The following is a 16102-nucleotide window of genomic DNA, read 5'->3' on the forward strand; positions in this document are numbered from 1 at the left end:
ATAATTGAATTTCTGCGAAGAATTTTATTACTTTTGAAAATAATTGAATTTCAGAGAAGAATTTTATTAAAATTTTTTTTAAATAATTGAATTTCGGAGATGAATTTTATTATTTATAAAAATAATAATAATAGAGTTTTTTAAAAAATTGTTAAAAATACCTAATTAAAATTTTGCTATAAATTTTATTATATTTTTTAGATTTTATTCCGGATTGTTTGATATTAATGTATCTGTTGTCGAGAAATGTGATTTTTTTTACAATTTTGTGTTTTCTTTTTGTCGTTTTTTTCTAAGATTTCATGCGACTTTTTTTCGACTTTTTCGGAAATTTTATGCGACTTTTCGTGACTTTTGTTGTAAATTTATGCGACTAAAGCGACTTTTTTGAGTCTTAAAGACGATCCGAGCCCTGTTTTATAGGAGACCGAATTTACCAAACGAAATAAAAATTCTAAAGATTTAATTAAAAAATACTATCTTAATCATAAGAAGCATATTAAATATTTAAACTTCAAAATTTAAGTGACTTTTTTAGTCAATTTATTTTTGTCAAACAAAAGTGTAAAATAAAATTCAGTTCACCAATTGAAATCAGAAAAATTGTTCGATATTGGAATTTAAACTTTTTATTAATACAAAGTTTGAGAAATTTCATTAAATTTATATGAACTTACAAAATGACAGTGATTTCTTGGAAAAATTACATTATAAACTTCAGTTGAATAGAGGCACGTCTTGATCGTTTTGCTTCAATTTGGAAAAAAAAAGTTTCTTTACGTAATGATTAATTTTTCTAGTGGTTATCACAAATACGGGAACATTTATATAATCAAAATCATCTGTAAAAACATTAATTATAGAAAAGCAAAAGACGACATATGAAAATTGAGAATTTTCTGCAAAAATATTAAGAAACAGGAATATCTAATGTTTTTCTTCCCAAAAGAAAAAAATGAGTTTGTAAACAATATTGTTAATGAGAAATAAAATTTGTGCATAAAATGTGTTAATTTCCTACTTCTTAATCAAAAATTTTAAATATTTAACAATTTTCAAGTATTTTTTATAAATAAAAAAGAAGAAGAATTTGCATAATATTTTAGATCAGTCGAAACGAAATTTGTTATAGAAAAAAGCATATAACAAACAAAATGGGTCTATTATTTATTTGTTAATCATAATTTATTTTTAAAAAATTTTTTAATTTGTAATATTATTTTATTATAAATCATGAAAAGCATACACAGAAACTAACTTCAAACTGCGGACAGAATGAATGAAAGAATATGAAGATTAATAAAAAAAATAATTCTAGTTAATTTATGATAACAATATTAGATGTAAGTTTTAGATTTTATAAATAATTAATTTATTTTATTAATGTTTTTTACCAAAATAAACTACTATTTGAACAACAAAGTTTCAAATAAGATAACTTGATATATTTAATAATTAACATTGATAATTATGAAATTTTTAATGAATATTAAATTTTAAGTTTGAAAGACTTAAATAAAAGTTGAGATTTCAATGATTATGTTATAAGAGTTTTGAATTTTTCTCTTAATCTTTCCACAAACATATTGCACGAAAAAAGAAAAATTAATCAATTTTTTTTAAAACCGCTCAGGTGATAAAATCTCTTAAAAATACAAAAATAATATTTATTTATATTTCAATAAACGCAGAATTATATAAGCTTTCAAACGATCGAAGAACCAAGTTCCTATCATTTTACAAAATTAAAATTTTTATTAAATTTTTATTGTAAAATTAATATTAATAATGAAATTAACAAAATATGAATATAACAATTATAACAAAAATAATAAAAAATACAACTAATTATATATTAATATATATATATATTATTAAAATCTTAAATAAATATATCAAGATATTTTAATTTTTTGTACTATTTCACTTTTTCATGACAGTGGCGAAAAAATAGCGCATACGGCACGCACTTAAGCAATTTTTAGCTTCGGATGATTTTAACACTCGCTGTCTGTGCGACTTCGTCTTATGTTTGTCGCATTAAGGACAGCTCGTACTGAAAACTAAATCCTCTCCTAAAAATCTTGCTTTATGTGCTTGCCACATAATATATTTGAAACAAATATTTAATATTAAAAACTTTTTATTATTTAGGTCGTGAAATGCTGGAAGAAAGGAACAAATGAGATAGTTGCAATCAAAATTCTAAAGAATCATCCTTCCTATGCGCGCCAAGGTCAAATTGAGGTAAATTATGTTTTATTTCTCTACTCAAAAACAAACAGAATTTTAGCTAATGAGATAATTTCGAATTAAATTAAAAGTGGTTTCTTAAATTGAAAATGGAAAAAGAAAATGAATTCTTTTAAATGTCAATAATAATAATAATACTCTATTTTATTGGTCTAACTTTTAAAGGTCTCCATCCTGTCACGACTGAGTCAGGAAAATGCGGATGAGTTCAACTTTGTGCGTGCCTATGAATGTTTTCAGCACAAGTCGCACACTTGTTTGGTATTTGAAATGTTAGAGCAGAACCTCTATGATTTTCTCAAGCAGAACAAATTTTCCCCTTTACCATTAAAGTACATCAGGCCAATTCTTCAACAAGTTTTAACTGCATTGCTCAAGCTCAAGGTAGGAGTTTTGACTACATCTTCTATGGACTCTCATTTTCAGAAAATAATAATTACTTCAGTTGGGGTAGTTATCATGCATTCTTTGAAATTGGACTCTAAAGCATAAATGCACTTTTTATTATCAATTTCAAAAAATGCAAATATGACGATTTTGACAAATTTTTCAATTTTTTTTAAAATAATTTAAATGAAGATTGGAAAGGTTATTATTAATAGAAATATCGCTAATTTATAATCGAATGAGATTTTCTCGTTAATTTTAATCAAGAGATTCAGATACACTTTAATTTTACACTGGGAAACAGGGTTGCCACAAATATTTAATTTTATTTTTTCCTGATTTCCAGACAAAATTTTCACATTTTCACTTTTTCCTTTACTCTAAAGAATATTCTGATTAACTCTAAAAATTATTAGATACTCAAAAAAATGTTCTAATACTTTTATTTGCAAATTTCTCTAAATGTAACATTATTCGACAACATCAATAACTTCTTTTTTAAATAAATATTTAATCATTATTATTTTTCAGTAGGAATTAAATTTGTTCAAAACATTCAAATGCAAACCTTTTTGAAATTCAACAACTTTTTAAGAATATTATTACAAAACATTTTTCAAAAAAAAAGTTAATTATTTAGAAAAATCCTAATAAAATCCTTCGCAAGAATTCAATTATTTTTACAAATAATAAAATCTCCAAAAAAATGCAATTATTTAAAAGAATGTAATAAAATTCGTTGCAATAAGTAAATTATTTTCATAAATAATAAATCGATTATTCGGTAATTCATTTTTAAATCAAATTTTTATTAGAAAATTCTAGAAGAATTCAATTATTTAATTATATACAAAAATAAATAATTTATTGCATAATTGAATGTTTGTTACAATTGAATTCTCATAAAGAATTTTATCAACAAATTTTTAAATAATTGAATTTTTTAAAACAAATTTTAATAAAATTTTTAAGAATTAAAATCCTGCGTTGAGTTTTATTATTTATGAAAATAATTAAAATTTTTCTAAAATAATTGAAATTTTGATAAAAATTTGTTTTTAATTTCTGAACATAATTGAATTTATGCGAAAAATTTTATTACTTTTAAAAATAATTTAATTCTTTCAACGAATTTTATTGAAGTTTATAAAAATAACTGAATAATTTCGGTGAAGAATTTTATTATTTATATAAATAATTGAATTCTTGCAATGAATTTTATTCAAATTTTTAAAAATAATTAAATGTCGGTGAAGAATTTCATTATTTATAAAAATAATTGAATTCTTGAAAAGAACTTTCTTAAATTTTTTTAAATAAGTGAATTCCTGTAAATATTTTATTGCTTATGAAAATAATTGAATTATTTGGAAGAAATTTATTTATAATTTTGTAAATAATTGAATCCCTTTAAAATGTTGCCAAGAATTTTATTAAAATTTCTTTAAATAATTGAATTTTGATGAAGAATTTTATTATTTATAATGATAATAGAAATTTTGACGAGAATTTTTTTTTAATTTTTTAACCTGATTGAAATTCTGCGAAGAATTTTTATAACTTTTGAAAATAATTGAATTTCTGGAATCATTTGTAACTTCTTCTATAAATTCAATTTTTTTTAGTATTTTTAACAAAAAATTTTCTATTAATCTAGTATTTATGAAAATTGTAAAAATTAATCATTAAATAATTTATAAGTCATAATTTTATGATAGTTCTTGAAAAATTAAGTTATTTAAAAAGAAATTATTGTCAGAAATAGAAAAAATTGAAGGTTTTGTATTAAAATTCGTGGTAGTTTCAGAGTTTACGAGGCAAACAAAAAGAAAATCAAAATTCAGAGTTTCACAGAAATTCAATAATTTACAAATTTTATATAAATTTCTTAACCACAATTCAATTATTTTGATAAATAATAAAACTCATTACAGAATTTCAATTATTTTTAATACAATTTTATTCTAATTCCTCGAAAAATGTAATTATTCATAAAAATTTTATTAACATTCATCAAAGAATTCAATTATTTAAAAATTTGTTGATAAAATTCTTTATGAGAATATATTTTTAAGAAGTAATCAAGTATTCAATAAATTATTTATTTTTGTATTTAAATAATTGAATTCTCGTAGAATTTTCTAATCAAAACTGATATGAAAATTAATTTTTCTTGAAATTCTAGATAATAATAATTGAATATTAAAAGCATTGGAGCATGAATCTTTAGAAAAAATTTATTTTGAAAAGGTTTCAAATTAAAATCTTGGAAAATCTGAATTTTTCATACTTTTCAACTAATAATTCTGTAGAATTAATTTTTTAAAAAAAAGTTTTCGTCAAAATTTAAATTATTATCTTTTCAAATAAGAAAATTCTTCGCAAAAATTCAATTGTCTTCAAAAATTTTAATAAAACTCTTGTCAAAATTTCAATTATCTTTATAAATAATTAAATTCTTCTCCGAAATTTAATTATTTTCAAAAATTAAAAATAAAATCCTTGTCAGAATTTCAATTATTTTCAAAAATTTTCCTGAATTCAATGATTTTTAATAGGCTTCTACTATTCTAATAAATTTTTCCAAAAGAATTCAATTATTTAAAAAAGAATTTAAAAAAATTTTACACAAACATTTAATTATTTTCAAAAAATAATAAAAATTTCACAGGAATTTCATTATTTACCAATTTTTTTATAATTTTCTTCCCAATCATTCAATTATTATTTTCATAAATAATAAAATTTTTACAAGGATTCAATTATTTTGGTAAATAATAAAATTCTTATTAGGAATTCAATTATTTTGATAAATAATAAAACTCCTCGAATTCCTCGAAAAAATGTAATTATTCTTAAAAATTTTATTAAAATTTGTTTAAAAAAATTCAATTATTTAAAAATTTGTTGATAAATTTCTTTATGAGAATTCAATTTTAACAAACATTCAATTATTCAATAAATTATTTATTTTTGTATAATTAAATAATTGAATTCTTCTAGAATTTTCTCATAAAAATTGATTTAAAAATGGATTTCAGTTAAAATTTTAGATTATAATTGAATATTAAAAGCATTAGAGCGTAAATTTTTAGAAATAATTGAATTTTGAAAAGGTTTCAGATTAAAATCTTTGAAAATTTGAATTTTTCATATTTTTAACTAACAATTCTGATAGAATTAATTTTTTTTTGAGAAACTTTAATTGTGGATTTTTTTTATATTATTTGAAGTTTTTATTTTCCAATATATATTTAATTGAAGAATTTACGAATAATTGAAATTTCGTAAAATTGAATATTGTAAACAAATGAATTTGAAAATTGTCAAAGAACTTTTTCGAAAATTATTAAAAATATTCGATTTTAAGAAGAATTTTAGTTAAAAATATTCTTGTTCTTGTTCTGTTATTTGACTCGGACTGGTTATATTTTTGTCAGTTGGTCCGTAATTTTTCATTTTTTGTCCGTAAAGTCCGTATTTTTAAATACTTTCACTAGTTCGAGCCCTGACTGAATTCCCTGACTTCCCTGACCTGTGGCAACCCTGGAAAAGAAAAACATCGATGCTAATTACATTTCCAGTTGGATGAACGTAAGCGACCCTTGTAGGTAAAAGTGTTGATTTAACACCGAAATAATGTTAAATCTATCAATTTCGGTGTTAAATGAACATAATGCTCGCATCAGCGTTCTTCTTTTCCCAGTGTATTGTTTAGAAGAGCTTGTAAAATAATGAAGATAATAATTTTATGATGTCTATACTTTTAGCAATTGGGTTTAATACACGCGGATCTAAAACCGGAAAACATCATGTTAGTTGATCCAGTACGACAGCCTTATCGTGTGAAAGTAATTGATTTTGGCTCGGCTTCTCACGTATCCAAAGCAATTTGTAATACTTATCTGCAATCGCGATACTACCGTGCGCCCGAAATCATTCTTGGACTTCCATTTTGTGAAGCAATAGATATGTGGTCGCTTGGTTGTGTCGTGGCAGAATTATTTTTGGGCTGGCCTTTATATCCAGGTAGTTCAGAGTACGATCAAATTCGCTACATCAGTCAAACGCAAGGCCTTCCAACGGAGCACATGCTCACAAATGCTAGCAAAACTATTAAATTCTTCTACAGGGATCAGGAAAGTAAGTTTTCCCCAGAAGCAGAGCTTAATTTACAGTAAGCAGACTTAATTTACAAATTGAATATTTTTTTTTTTTTAGGCACGTATCCGTTCTGGCGATTGAAAACACCAGAAGAACATGAGGCCGAAACGGGTATCAAGTCAAAAGAAGCGAGAAAGTACATTTTTAATTGTCTAGACGATATTGGTCAGGTAAATGTGCCGACCGATTTGGAGGGCGGCGAACTCCTTGCAGAGAAGGCTGACAGGAGAGAGTTCATTGACCTCTTGAAGAGAATGCTCACCATGGACCAGGTAGTAATACCTAATTCATTTTCTCCGACAAATTTGTCTCTCCAGGAAGAAAAAATCATTTTTTTTAATTGAGACCAATATAAACTAATGAATTTTTTTTCTGTCTTTAAAGGAGCGTCGGATAACACCTGGAGAGGCACTGAATCATGCATTTGTGACATTGGCACACTTGATGGATTACGCTCACTGCAATAATGTAAAGGCCTCCGTTCAAATGATGGAGGTCTGCAGGCGAACCGGTGATTTCACCGCGAGTCCAGCGCACCATCAAGCACCACCAGCACCTCAACCAGCACCTCCGACTTCTCTGGTCGCCAACTTTGTGCCAACGACAAATGGCAGCGCTGTTACATTAACTTTCAACAACCAATTAAGTAATCAAGTGCAGAGACTAGTCCGGGAACATCGAACTGCTCAAAATGGATACGATAATTTGGTAATTGAACGAAATAAAGTGACACTTCACCTTTTCGAGCTATTATATATAATTAATTGATATTAGAAGTTATCATAAACTTTGTCCATGCAATATTTTCTTACTGAATCATTAATTATTTTTTTTATTTCTTAGTATCAAATATACAGTAACAGCAGCCGTCGAGCGACTCAATACAGTGGTTCGTCTAGTGGATCGAATGGCGGTAGGAATGGAGTTCACGATTTTCCTCATCAACTAGTGTCGGGAATTCTTTGTCCACCTCCCGGTTACCAAACAATGCCCAGTCCAGCGAAACACGTTGTAGTTGCTCAGGTTAATAGATAATCTTTGAATTCTCTTATTTTCTTATTCAAAATTGCTAATTTTTCGTTTATCTCTAGCAGCCGCAAGCTCAGCAGGCACCGCTGCAGATTCAATCTTCGATTATCTCTCAACAAGCAGTTGCTGCTGCTGCAGCTGCTGCCCAACAGCAATACGCTGCAGTTCCTGTCTCAATGGTAGAAACCGGACGTCAGATGTTACTAACCGTAAGCACAGAATTTAAAAAAAAAACAATTACTTTTCGTAAAAAGTATATTACAGGCTTCGCACTCATCTACTAAAACCTACTATTTACTACTTTTTTGACGTTATGCTACTATTTGGGTACTTTTTCTAGATTTCAGCCACAAAAAGCTACTATTTCTGTTTTTTCTAGAATTTCCACTACTTTAAATTCCCTAATACTAGAAATCAAAAACTTTTGAATTAATTAATCAAAAAATTCAATTATTTCCACAAACAAAGTTTTCCACAAGAAATTCAATTATTTAAAATAAAATTTTCATAATATTTATTATATTTCGAACAAAATTAATTATTGAAAATAATTTTTATAAAATTCTTATAAAAAATTCAATTATTTTCAAAAATAACAAAATTTTTCACAGAAATTCTATTATTTTTAAATATTTTAATAAAATTTTTCGCAATAATTCAAATATTTTTATAAATAATAAAATTGTTCGAAAGCAATCAATTATTTTTAATGCAATTTTAATTAAATTTTTTTTGAAATAATTTAATTCTTCTTTTAGGTTTCATCAAAATTCCTCCCCAGAATTCAATTATTTACATAAATAATTCTTCGAAAGAATTTAATTATGTCGATAAATAACAAAATTATTTCCGAAAATTCAATTATTTTGAGGCATTTTAATAAAATTGTTTTCATAAATAACAATAATCATCACAAGAATTCAAATATTTTAAAAAGTAATAAGTTTCTTCTTGAAAATTCAATTATTTTCAAAAATTATAATACATTCGTTCGCAAGAATTCAATTATTGTCAAAGATGTTAATTGAATTCTTTGTAAAATTAAATTATTTTTAAAAACTTTTCGCAATTCTATGATATTTTCATAAAATTTCCAAACAGAATTGAATTAAGAAAAAAAATTTTGATACAATTCTACGTAAACATTCAATTATTTTCATAAATAATAAAATTTCATTTATAGGAATTCAATTATTTTCATCGCAGAATTTCCAATATTTTTAATACAATTTTAAATAAATTTAAGATTTAAATAAATTCAAATTTAAGAAACATTCCATTATTTAATAAAATAATAAAATTCGTTGCAATAATTCAATAATTTTTATACATAACTTTTCATTTCTCACAGGAAATTAATTATTTTCAAAAAATTTTAATTAATTCCGTAAAAGAATTCAATTATCTTGATAAACAACAAAGTTTTCTACATAAAATCAATTATTTTAAGAAATTTTAATAAAATTCTTTTCCAAAATTTAATTGTTTTTATAAATAACAATATTCATCACAAGAATTCAATTATTTTTAAAAGTAATAAATTTTTTCTGGGAAATTCAATTATTTTAAAAAATTCAAAAATAAAATCGTTCACAAGAATTCAATTATTTTCACAAATAATAAAATGCTTTTTAGGAATTCAATTATTTTCAAAAAAAATTTAATAAAATGCCACACAGACATTTAATTATTCTCACAAGTTTTAATAGAATTCTGTGTAAAATTTAATTATTTTAACAACTTTTCGCAATTCATTGATTTTCAATATCTACTATTTTTATAAAATTTCCAAACTGAATTCAATTATTTAAAAAATTTTTTGTAAAAATCTTCGTAAGAATTCAATTCTTTTCGTGAATAATAAAAATTTCTCAGGAATTCAATTATTTAAATTAGAATTTGCATAAAATTAGTTGAAAGAAATGAATTATTTAAAAAATTTTAAAAAATTCTTCGCAAGAATTATATTATACTATTATTATAAATATTTAAATTCTTTCATGAATAATAAAATTCGTTGCAGGAATTCAATTTATTAGCATGATAAGAAAGAAGTAAATATTTTTGATAAAAATTTGGAAAAAGTCAGGAAATTAATATACAGAATGGAATTATTGTCAGTTTTGTGAAATGTCTAAAACGAGTTTTTTTTTGTCGTCAAGTTTAATTTTTTGATATCTACTTTTTTACTACTTTTTTTAGTTTGAAAGCTTCTTTTTTAAAATGAATTATCGATTCCAAAGTCTGATTACAATTTTTGTTGAAATAGAATGCTGTACAGACATCTTGGCCTGGAGGTAGTCGACAAATGGCAGCAATCGTGCCGTCCTGGCAACAGTTGCCACCTCAACATGCAACCATACAACAACCTCTTCTCAGTGATGCTGGAGACTGGGGTCGACCTCTTATTGTCGATAGTTCCGCTATTTTACAGGTATGATTACATTCACCTTATGCCAAAAAATTCCTGCATTACCAAAACAAATCTACTCATTTCTCTAGTCTCAAGGTGGAAAAAAAGTCTCCTTTTTCGTGTCATAAACGCTCTGAGAAGATTGCACTTCCTGACGAAATCACATCCTTTTCCCGCATCAAGTAGTAATAAATCCTTCAATTCAAATACTTCCTTTCAAAGTCGATTCCATAATTATCAACTTAGTACTGTTAAGTTTTTGAAATGTTAAGTGTATTTATGGAATCGACGCTTAAAATTAGTGAAAAGGCAAATGAATTAATCACTCAATGTTTTTGGGGAAGGATCAGAGGCCAGTGTTCCCTGTAGCAGAAGTGTATAACGCTAGTACTTTAGTTGAGCATCCATCACAAAATTGGGGCAAGCGCAGTGTGACGAAGCATCATCAACATCACCTCGCAGTGCCACAACAGTCGCAACACAGGCACGAGCATAAAAAGGAAACGCAGCAGTTAAGTCCTGTGAAGAAGCGAGTGAAAGAAAGCACTCCGCCTAGTAACATGAGACGTCATTCTCCAACGAATGGTCACTGGCAACAGCAGCCAGTTTCACAATCCCATCACTATTCAACAAAACACAACAGCAACCACAGCACTGAGCATCAACAAGTCTCTTATGCCAGACAGCAAACTATTACCATTCACGACACTCCATCGCCTGCTGTTTCTGTTATCACGATTAGCGACAGCGAAGATGAATCTCCCGGTAAATGGTAAGCAAACTTTTCTCTATTAAATTATTGCATTTTGTCAAACAAAATAAGTGACAGGTTCCAACTAGAAAATAAAACCTTTTTTCCTTTTTCTGTTAAAATTAGTAATAATTTCAGAAAAAAAAGAATTTTTTACTTACGGATAAAAATTCAAAACGCTAATTTTTGTTTTGCTCAAAACTTGCAGTATTGTTTTTAAAATTTATTTTGGAATCTTACGCCATATTTTTTTTAAATGAAATATGAGGCCTCGGTTTCTATTTTAATAACTAAACTAAAATAAGTAGAGGAGAACGGGGCGAGGCAGCCAAGATGGCACATTTTGGTTTGCGAGGCAGTTATTTAAATAGGTTTTTTCAATTTTAATGTCGCGTTAGAAAGCTTGTCTTATTGGCTAAAAAATCGCCATAGAACATTCTGACGTAGGTTGCACTTAAAAATTTCTACAACCCTTTTCCCAAAGGACCACATTTTGGCATATTTGAAAAAACGTGGGGTGAGGCGGCCAACTATTTTAATAGGGGCGACTATCAATTCGCTCCCGTGAGGGGAAGGGGCCTTCCCCTCACGGGAGCGAATTGATAATCCAAAAAAACATAACTTAAAGTTACAATTAGTGAAACATAACAAGGTAGTTGTCCTTAACTTACTTTTATTTTGTTAGTAAACTTCAAAAATTTACGTTTAAATAATATTATAATAATAACATTAATTAAATTCAATTTAACATTTTAAGGAAATATAAATTTTTTATTCTTAAAAAATGGTTTATAAAATTCAATGTTAAGTTTAAAATGTATTCGAGTAGGGAAAAAAGAGAAAACATTTAGAAGAACCAATAAAATCAACTCAAAAAGACGAAAAATTTAGTGTTGGCTGCCTAACCCCACGAGTACTTTTTTAAGAAAACATCCACAAAACCCGTAATATTAAAAATATCGCAATTCCATTAACACCATCGTCTTCAGCACTAAATTCTGCATTAAAAATCACTTTACAAGAATTTTATTCGTGTAACTCTATTAACTAAAATCACCAAAATAACTCTTAGAAAAGTTACATCCAAAAAGTATGTTTTCATAAATGATACTGTCATTGCTAAACTGCTGCAGCAATAATGCCCATCTGTTAGCAACTAAAGTAAACTACCATAAGCAGTCTACATTATCAATAGCGCACGATTTGAAAAAATTTTGCAGAAATAAGAAGCAATTGGCTGCCTCACCCCGTTCTCCTCTATATGATAAAAATCTTAAAATTTAAGATGGCGGATCCAATAAGACAGAAGAATTTTCAAAAAATTAATTGGATTCGTTTGAAACTTATTACAGGAATAATCTTTAGGTCGTTGATTACAAATCGAACAACAGTATTTTGAATTGTTTGATTTTTATCTTGGGGTTCACATAATCGCTGATTATAAAGAATGTTAGTTTTTAGAACTTTGAAATAACAAATCTAATAGGGTGAACAATAATGTCTAAGACGATAGAAAGTAATTTAGGCTGAATTTTCTTATTTTATAAAAAAGTTTGCTAATATGTCAAAGTCTTATATAAAAATTCATTTATAGATTGTTCACTTTCTAATTGTTCACGGATTCAGGGAAAAGTCAGGGATTTTTATTAAAAGTACTGGAAAAAATTTAATTTGTAGAATTCATAAGAAAACTCTGAAAATTTGGAAAAAGTCAGGAACTTAAAATACAGAATGGAATTATTGTCAGTTTTGTGAAGTGTCTAAATCGAATTTTTTTTTTGGTCGTAAAGTTTAATTTTTCGATAGCTGTTTTTTTACTAGGTACTTTTTTTAGTTTGAAAGCTACTTTTTGCTACTTTTTTTAAACAGTTTTTCGATGATCCTTCCATTCCATGACAAAAAAGTTATAATTATTGGTCCATTTGTTTATTTGGAATTCAATTAAAATTTTACTGAAATTTATTATATTAGAGAATTTAATAACAATTTTTGAAAACAATTAAAAACTTTTTGAAGAATTTGATTAAAATTTTTTTAAATAATTGAATTCCTGAGAACAATTTAAATAATAATTTATGAAAATAATTGAATTCATGCGAAGAATTTCGATTGATTTTCGTTTAAATAATTAAAATTTAGCCAAGAATATTATTAAAATTTCTGACAATAATTTAATTCTTGAGAAGATTTTCGCTATATCTATTTATAAAAAAGATAATTTAATTCTTAACGGGAATTTTTAAAAAAATTTTAAAATAATTTAATTTTCAGAAAGTATTTGGTTACTTATCAGTGATCTCGTCCTCTAGATTAATTGAAGAGCTACATAAAATAAGGGGACGAACGCGAGGCTTGGAAGGGATACAAGCAGTGACAAGCCTTGAGCCGCTCGCTGCTACCTGACTGATATTATCTCTTTCAACCATGCGTTCGTCCCCTTATTTTATGTAGCCCTTCAATTGTAGTTATTTAAAGGCTTATATGCGATTTGAAACAATCTATTTATTTAGTATAAAAAATAAGGTTTAATTCATTATTTACTGTTTGTTTGAAGAACAGTTGAAGCAAAATTATTTTCGACGCGAAGGGGTCTGTTATAGAATTTTCCAAATACGTTGGAATTTTTTGACCATCCTGCGGCCTGTCTTATGGCCTCTATGCTGACACCTTTCCTTTTGGCTGCTGACATTGCTGCGTGTTTTGCGCTGTAACCTGTAAAATTTTTTGTATCAATACCGCTTTGTGTCATTATTTCTCTAATCCAGCGGCTTATAGTTTGAGCGCTTGCTGGGTGATGTGGTTTTTTACAGGTCAATATTAGTGAGTCTTCTTGATTTGATCTAAGGTTTTTTGTTTTTTCTTGGTAGATTTTGATTAAGGTTGCGATGCACAGCTCGGGTTGTTTATTATTTATAGGGAAATTTAGCATCGGTTGTTCTTTCCCTATTTTTGAAGTTTTCAGTCGGTCCGGTATAAATATTTTCACGGAGTTTTCTGTTATTTTGATATTAGATATTTTTATTTTTGCCAATGTTTGCATGCGTTGGGCCGTGGCTATTGCTAAAAGGGTAACTAACTTTTTAGTCATTTTTTCGTGGCTTAATTTTTCGTTTTGACCTAGTTTTAATAAATTAATTTAGGACGACGTCTGGGTCCCACGTATCGTTATATTTTGGACGAGACGGTTTTAGTACGGAGAAACCTTTGCAGAACCTTTTTACAATGGGATTATTACCTAAATCGTAGTTTAGGATTAACGAAAGTGCTGAACGGTAAGAATTAAGAGTTCCGTGCGTTTTTAATGATTCCGATAAGGACGTTAAAAACTTAAGTACGTCTGTTACTGGTGCTTCAAAGGTTGGGAGATTTTTGTCGATACAGTAGTTCAATTTTCCGAAAGAATCGAGGGGACAATTCCTATTCGGTTTCTGCCGGTAAACGACGCGATTCTTCGTCGGCTTCCGAATTTTCGCTTGAGGCGATGTAGGATGCAAAGATCCTACTGCAATCGCAGTAGTGTTCTCAATTCTGAGTAAGAGATCTTGTGAGAGATTTGAATATTATTTTTCCACCATAGAATGTCAGGTAACAAGGATTTAGAAAGAGACATTTGTTTTTCAAATTTATTATTTTCTTTTTTCAGGGCTAAAAATTTTTCCCTTTCTAAATTTTTTGTGTAGAGGGTACCGTATCGGATTGCTGGACACGAAGCTACTAGTACACCTACAAGTTTTGCTAGATCTCTAATTTTACAACTTTATTTATTGTAAAATTCGTTTATTTTCTTAAAAACATCGTTTCTTTTATTGTCAGTTAACTCGATAGTCATTTCTCGCGTATTCCAAATTAAACCTTAAAATTTTATTTTCCTCGAAGGTACGATAATCGATTTTTCGTTATTCACGATAAATCCTAATTTTTCTAATAGTTTTCGCGTCACTTTGATGTTTTCGATACATTTCCTATGGGATTTTCCTATTAGTAGGAAGTCATCTAAATATACAACGGACAAATACGAACTCGATCTGAGATATTCAATCACCGGCTTCATGAGTTTAGTGAACACAAATGGGGCAGTACATAAACCAAACGGGACACAATTAAACTCGTAACATTGACCGTTATACTTGAATCTCAAGTATTTTTTATGTTCGTCAGCTATAGGGACTAATAAAAAGGCATCGGTGAGGTCTAAGGTAGCCATATATGCTTTTTCAAATAATATTCTACTGACCGTTTTACGGTCCTCAAGTTTAAAGTGTGGAGGGTCAAGGAACTTGTTTAATTTCTTTAAGTTTAAAATAAATCGTTTTTGTCCATTGGATTTGTCTGCGAGAAAATATTCTGAAAGAAATCGACCTTTAATTGTCGAGCATTTTGAAATCGCGTTTTTATTGAATAAGTCTTTTATTGCGAGATTATAATCATTTTTCTCTTGTTTAGAGAGAGAAGCCTCCTTGGGAGGGTCGGTTTGCCAGGGATTTGACACAAAAGGAATTTTATATCCTGTGACATACTGCCTTATTAAAGGGTCAGCTGTAATTTGTTTCCAATTATGGGAAAAATATTTTAATCGGCCAGCTATTGTACTTACTTGATTTATCGACGATACTTCCCATTGGTTTGCGTTCTTTGGAATTTTTCTTGCCCTCCCTGGCGAGCACCCCTGTAGCTCTTTCGGGGAGGGCCCCGGAAATTGAAATTCCTGTTGGACTCGTCCTTTCTTATATTCCGTTGAGGATTTCGCTGGAAAATTTGATGTCACTTTTTTAATGTCTTTGCCTGTTTTTTCCGCTGCTTTTGCTGCTTTTAGACGTTCACCAAAGTTTTCGCCAAATAAGAAAGTGTCGATTTCGCAATCTTCTGCAATGTTTTTTACAATTGCATTCAAACCAGGGGTAATAAGCGTCCGTCGAGTAATTGACGATCTATAATGAAGATCACCAAAGATTCTTGCTGCAGCGGCAAAGTTGGTAATTGCTTCCGAAATGTGAGGAACGTCTTTCGAAATTTTTAATGCCTCGGTTAAACCGTATGCTAGAGCTGTCATTCCGGCACTTAATTGGCTTTGAGATATAACTTGGTGATAATCCTTTTTCAGGGAC

The 16102-nt window shown here is 27.7% G+C and overlaps 1 protein-coding gene across 9 annotated transcripts in view; it reads left to right on the top strand.

Moving 5' to 3' along the window:
• LOC122508779 (homeodomain-interacting protein kinase 2) overlaps positions 1–16102 on the top strand; it is a 99327-nt gene that overhangs the window by 56653 nt on the left and 26572 nt on the right. For 6 of the 9 annotated variants that reach the window (XM_043622320.1, XM_043622319.1, XM_043622313.1 and 3 more), the window contains 9 exons: positions 2155–2247; positions 2419–2637; positions 6411–6783; positions 6862–7079; positions 7189–7512; positions 7648–7827; positions 7896–8042; positions 10103–10267; positions 10591–11018. In XM_043622320.1, coding sequence (XP_043478255.1) covers positions 2155–2247; positions 2419–2637; positions 6411–6783; positions 6862–7079; positions 7189–7512; positions 7648–7827; positions 7896–8042; positions 10103–10267; positions 10591–11018 — 2147 coding nt within the window. The remainder of the gene's footprint in view (positions 1–2154; positions 2248–2418; positions 2638–6410; positions 6784–6861; positions 7080–7188; positions 7513–7647; positions 7828–7895; positions 8043–10102; positions 10268–10590; positions 11019–16102) is intronic. The other 3 variants (XM_043622316.1, XM_043622315.1, XM_043622314.1) reach the window with 3 other exon arrangements.

Source organism: Leptopilina heterotoma, unplaced genomic scaffold (genome assembly GCF_015476425.1).
Source record: "Leptopilina heterotoma isolate Lh14 unplaced genomic scaffold, ASM1547642v1 Lhet_57, whole genome shotgun sequence".
NCBI lineage: Eukaryota > Metazoa > Arthropoda > Insecta > Hymenoptera > Figitidae > Leptopilina > Leptopilina heterotoma.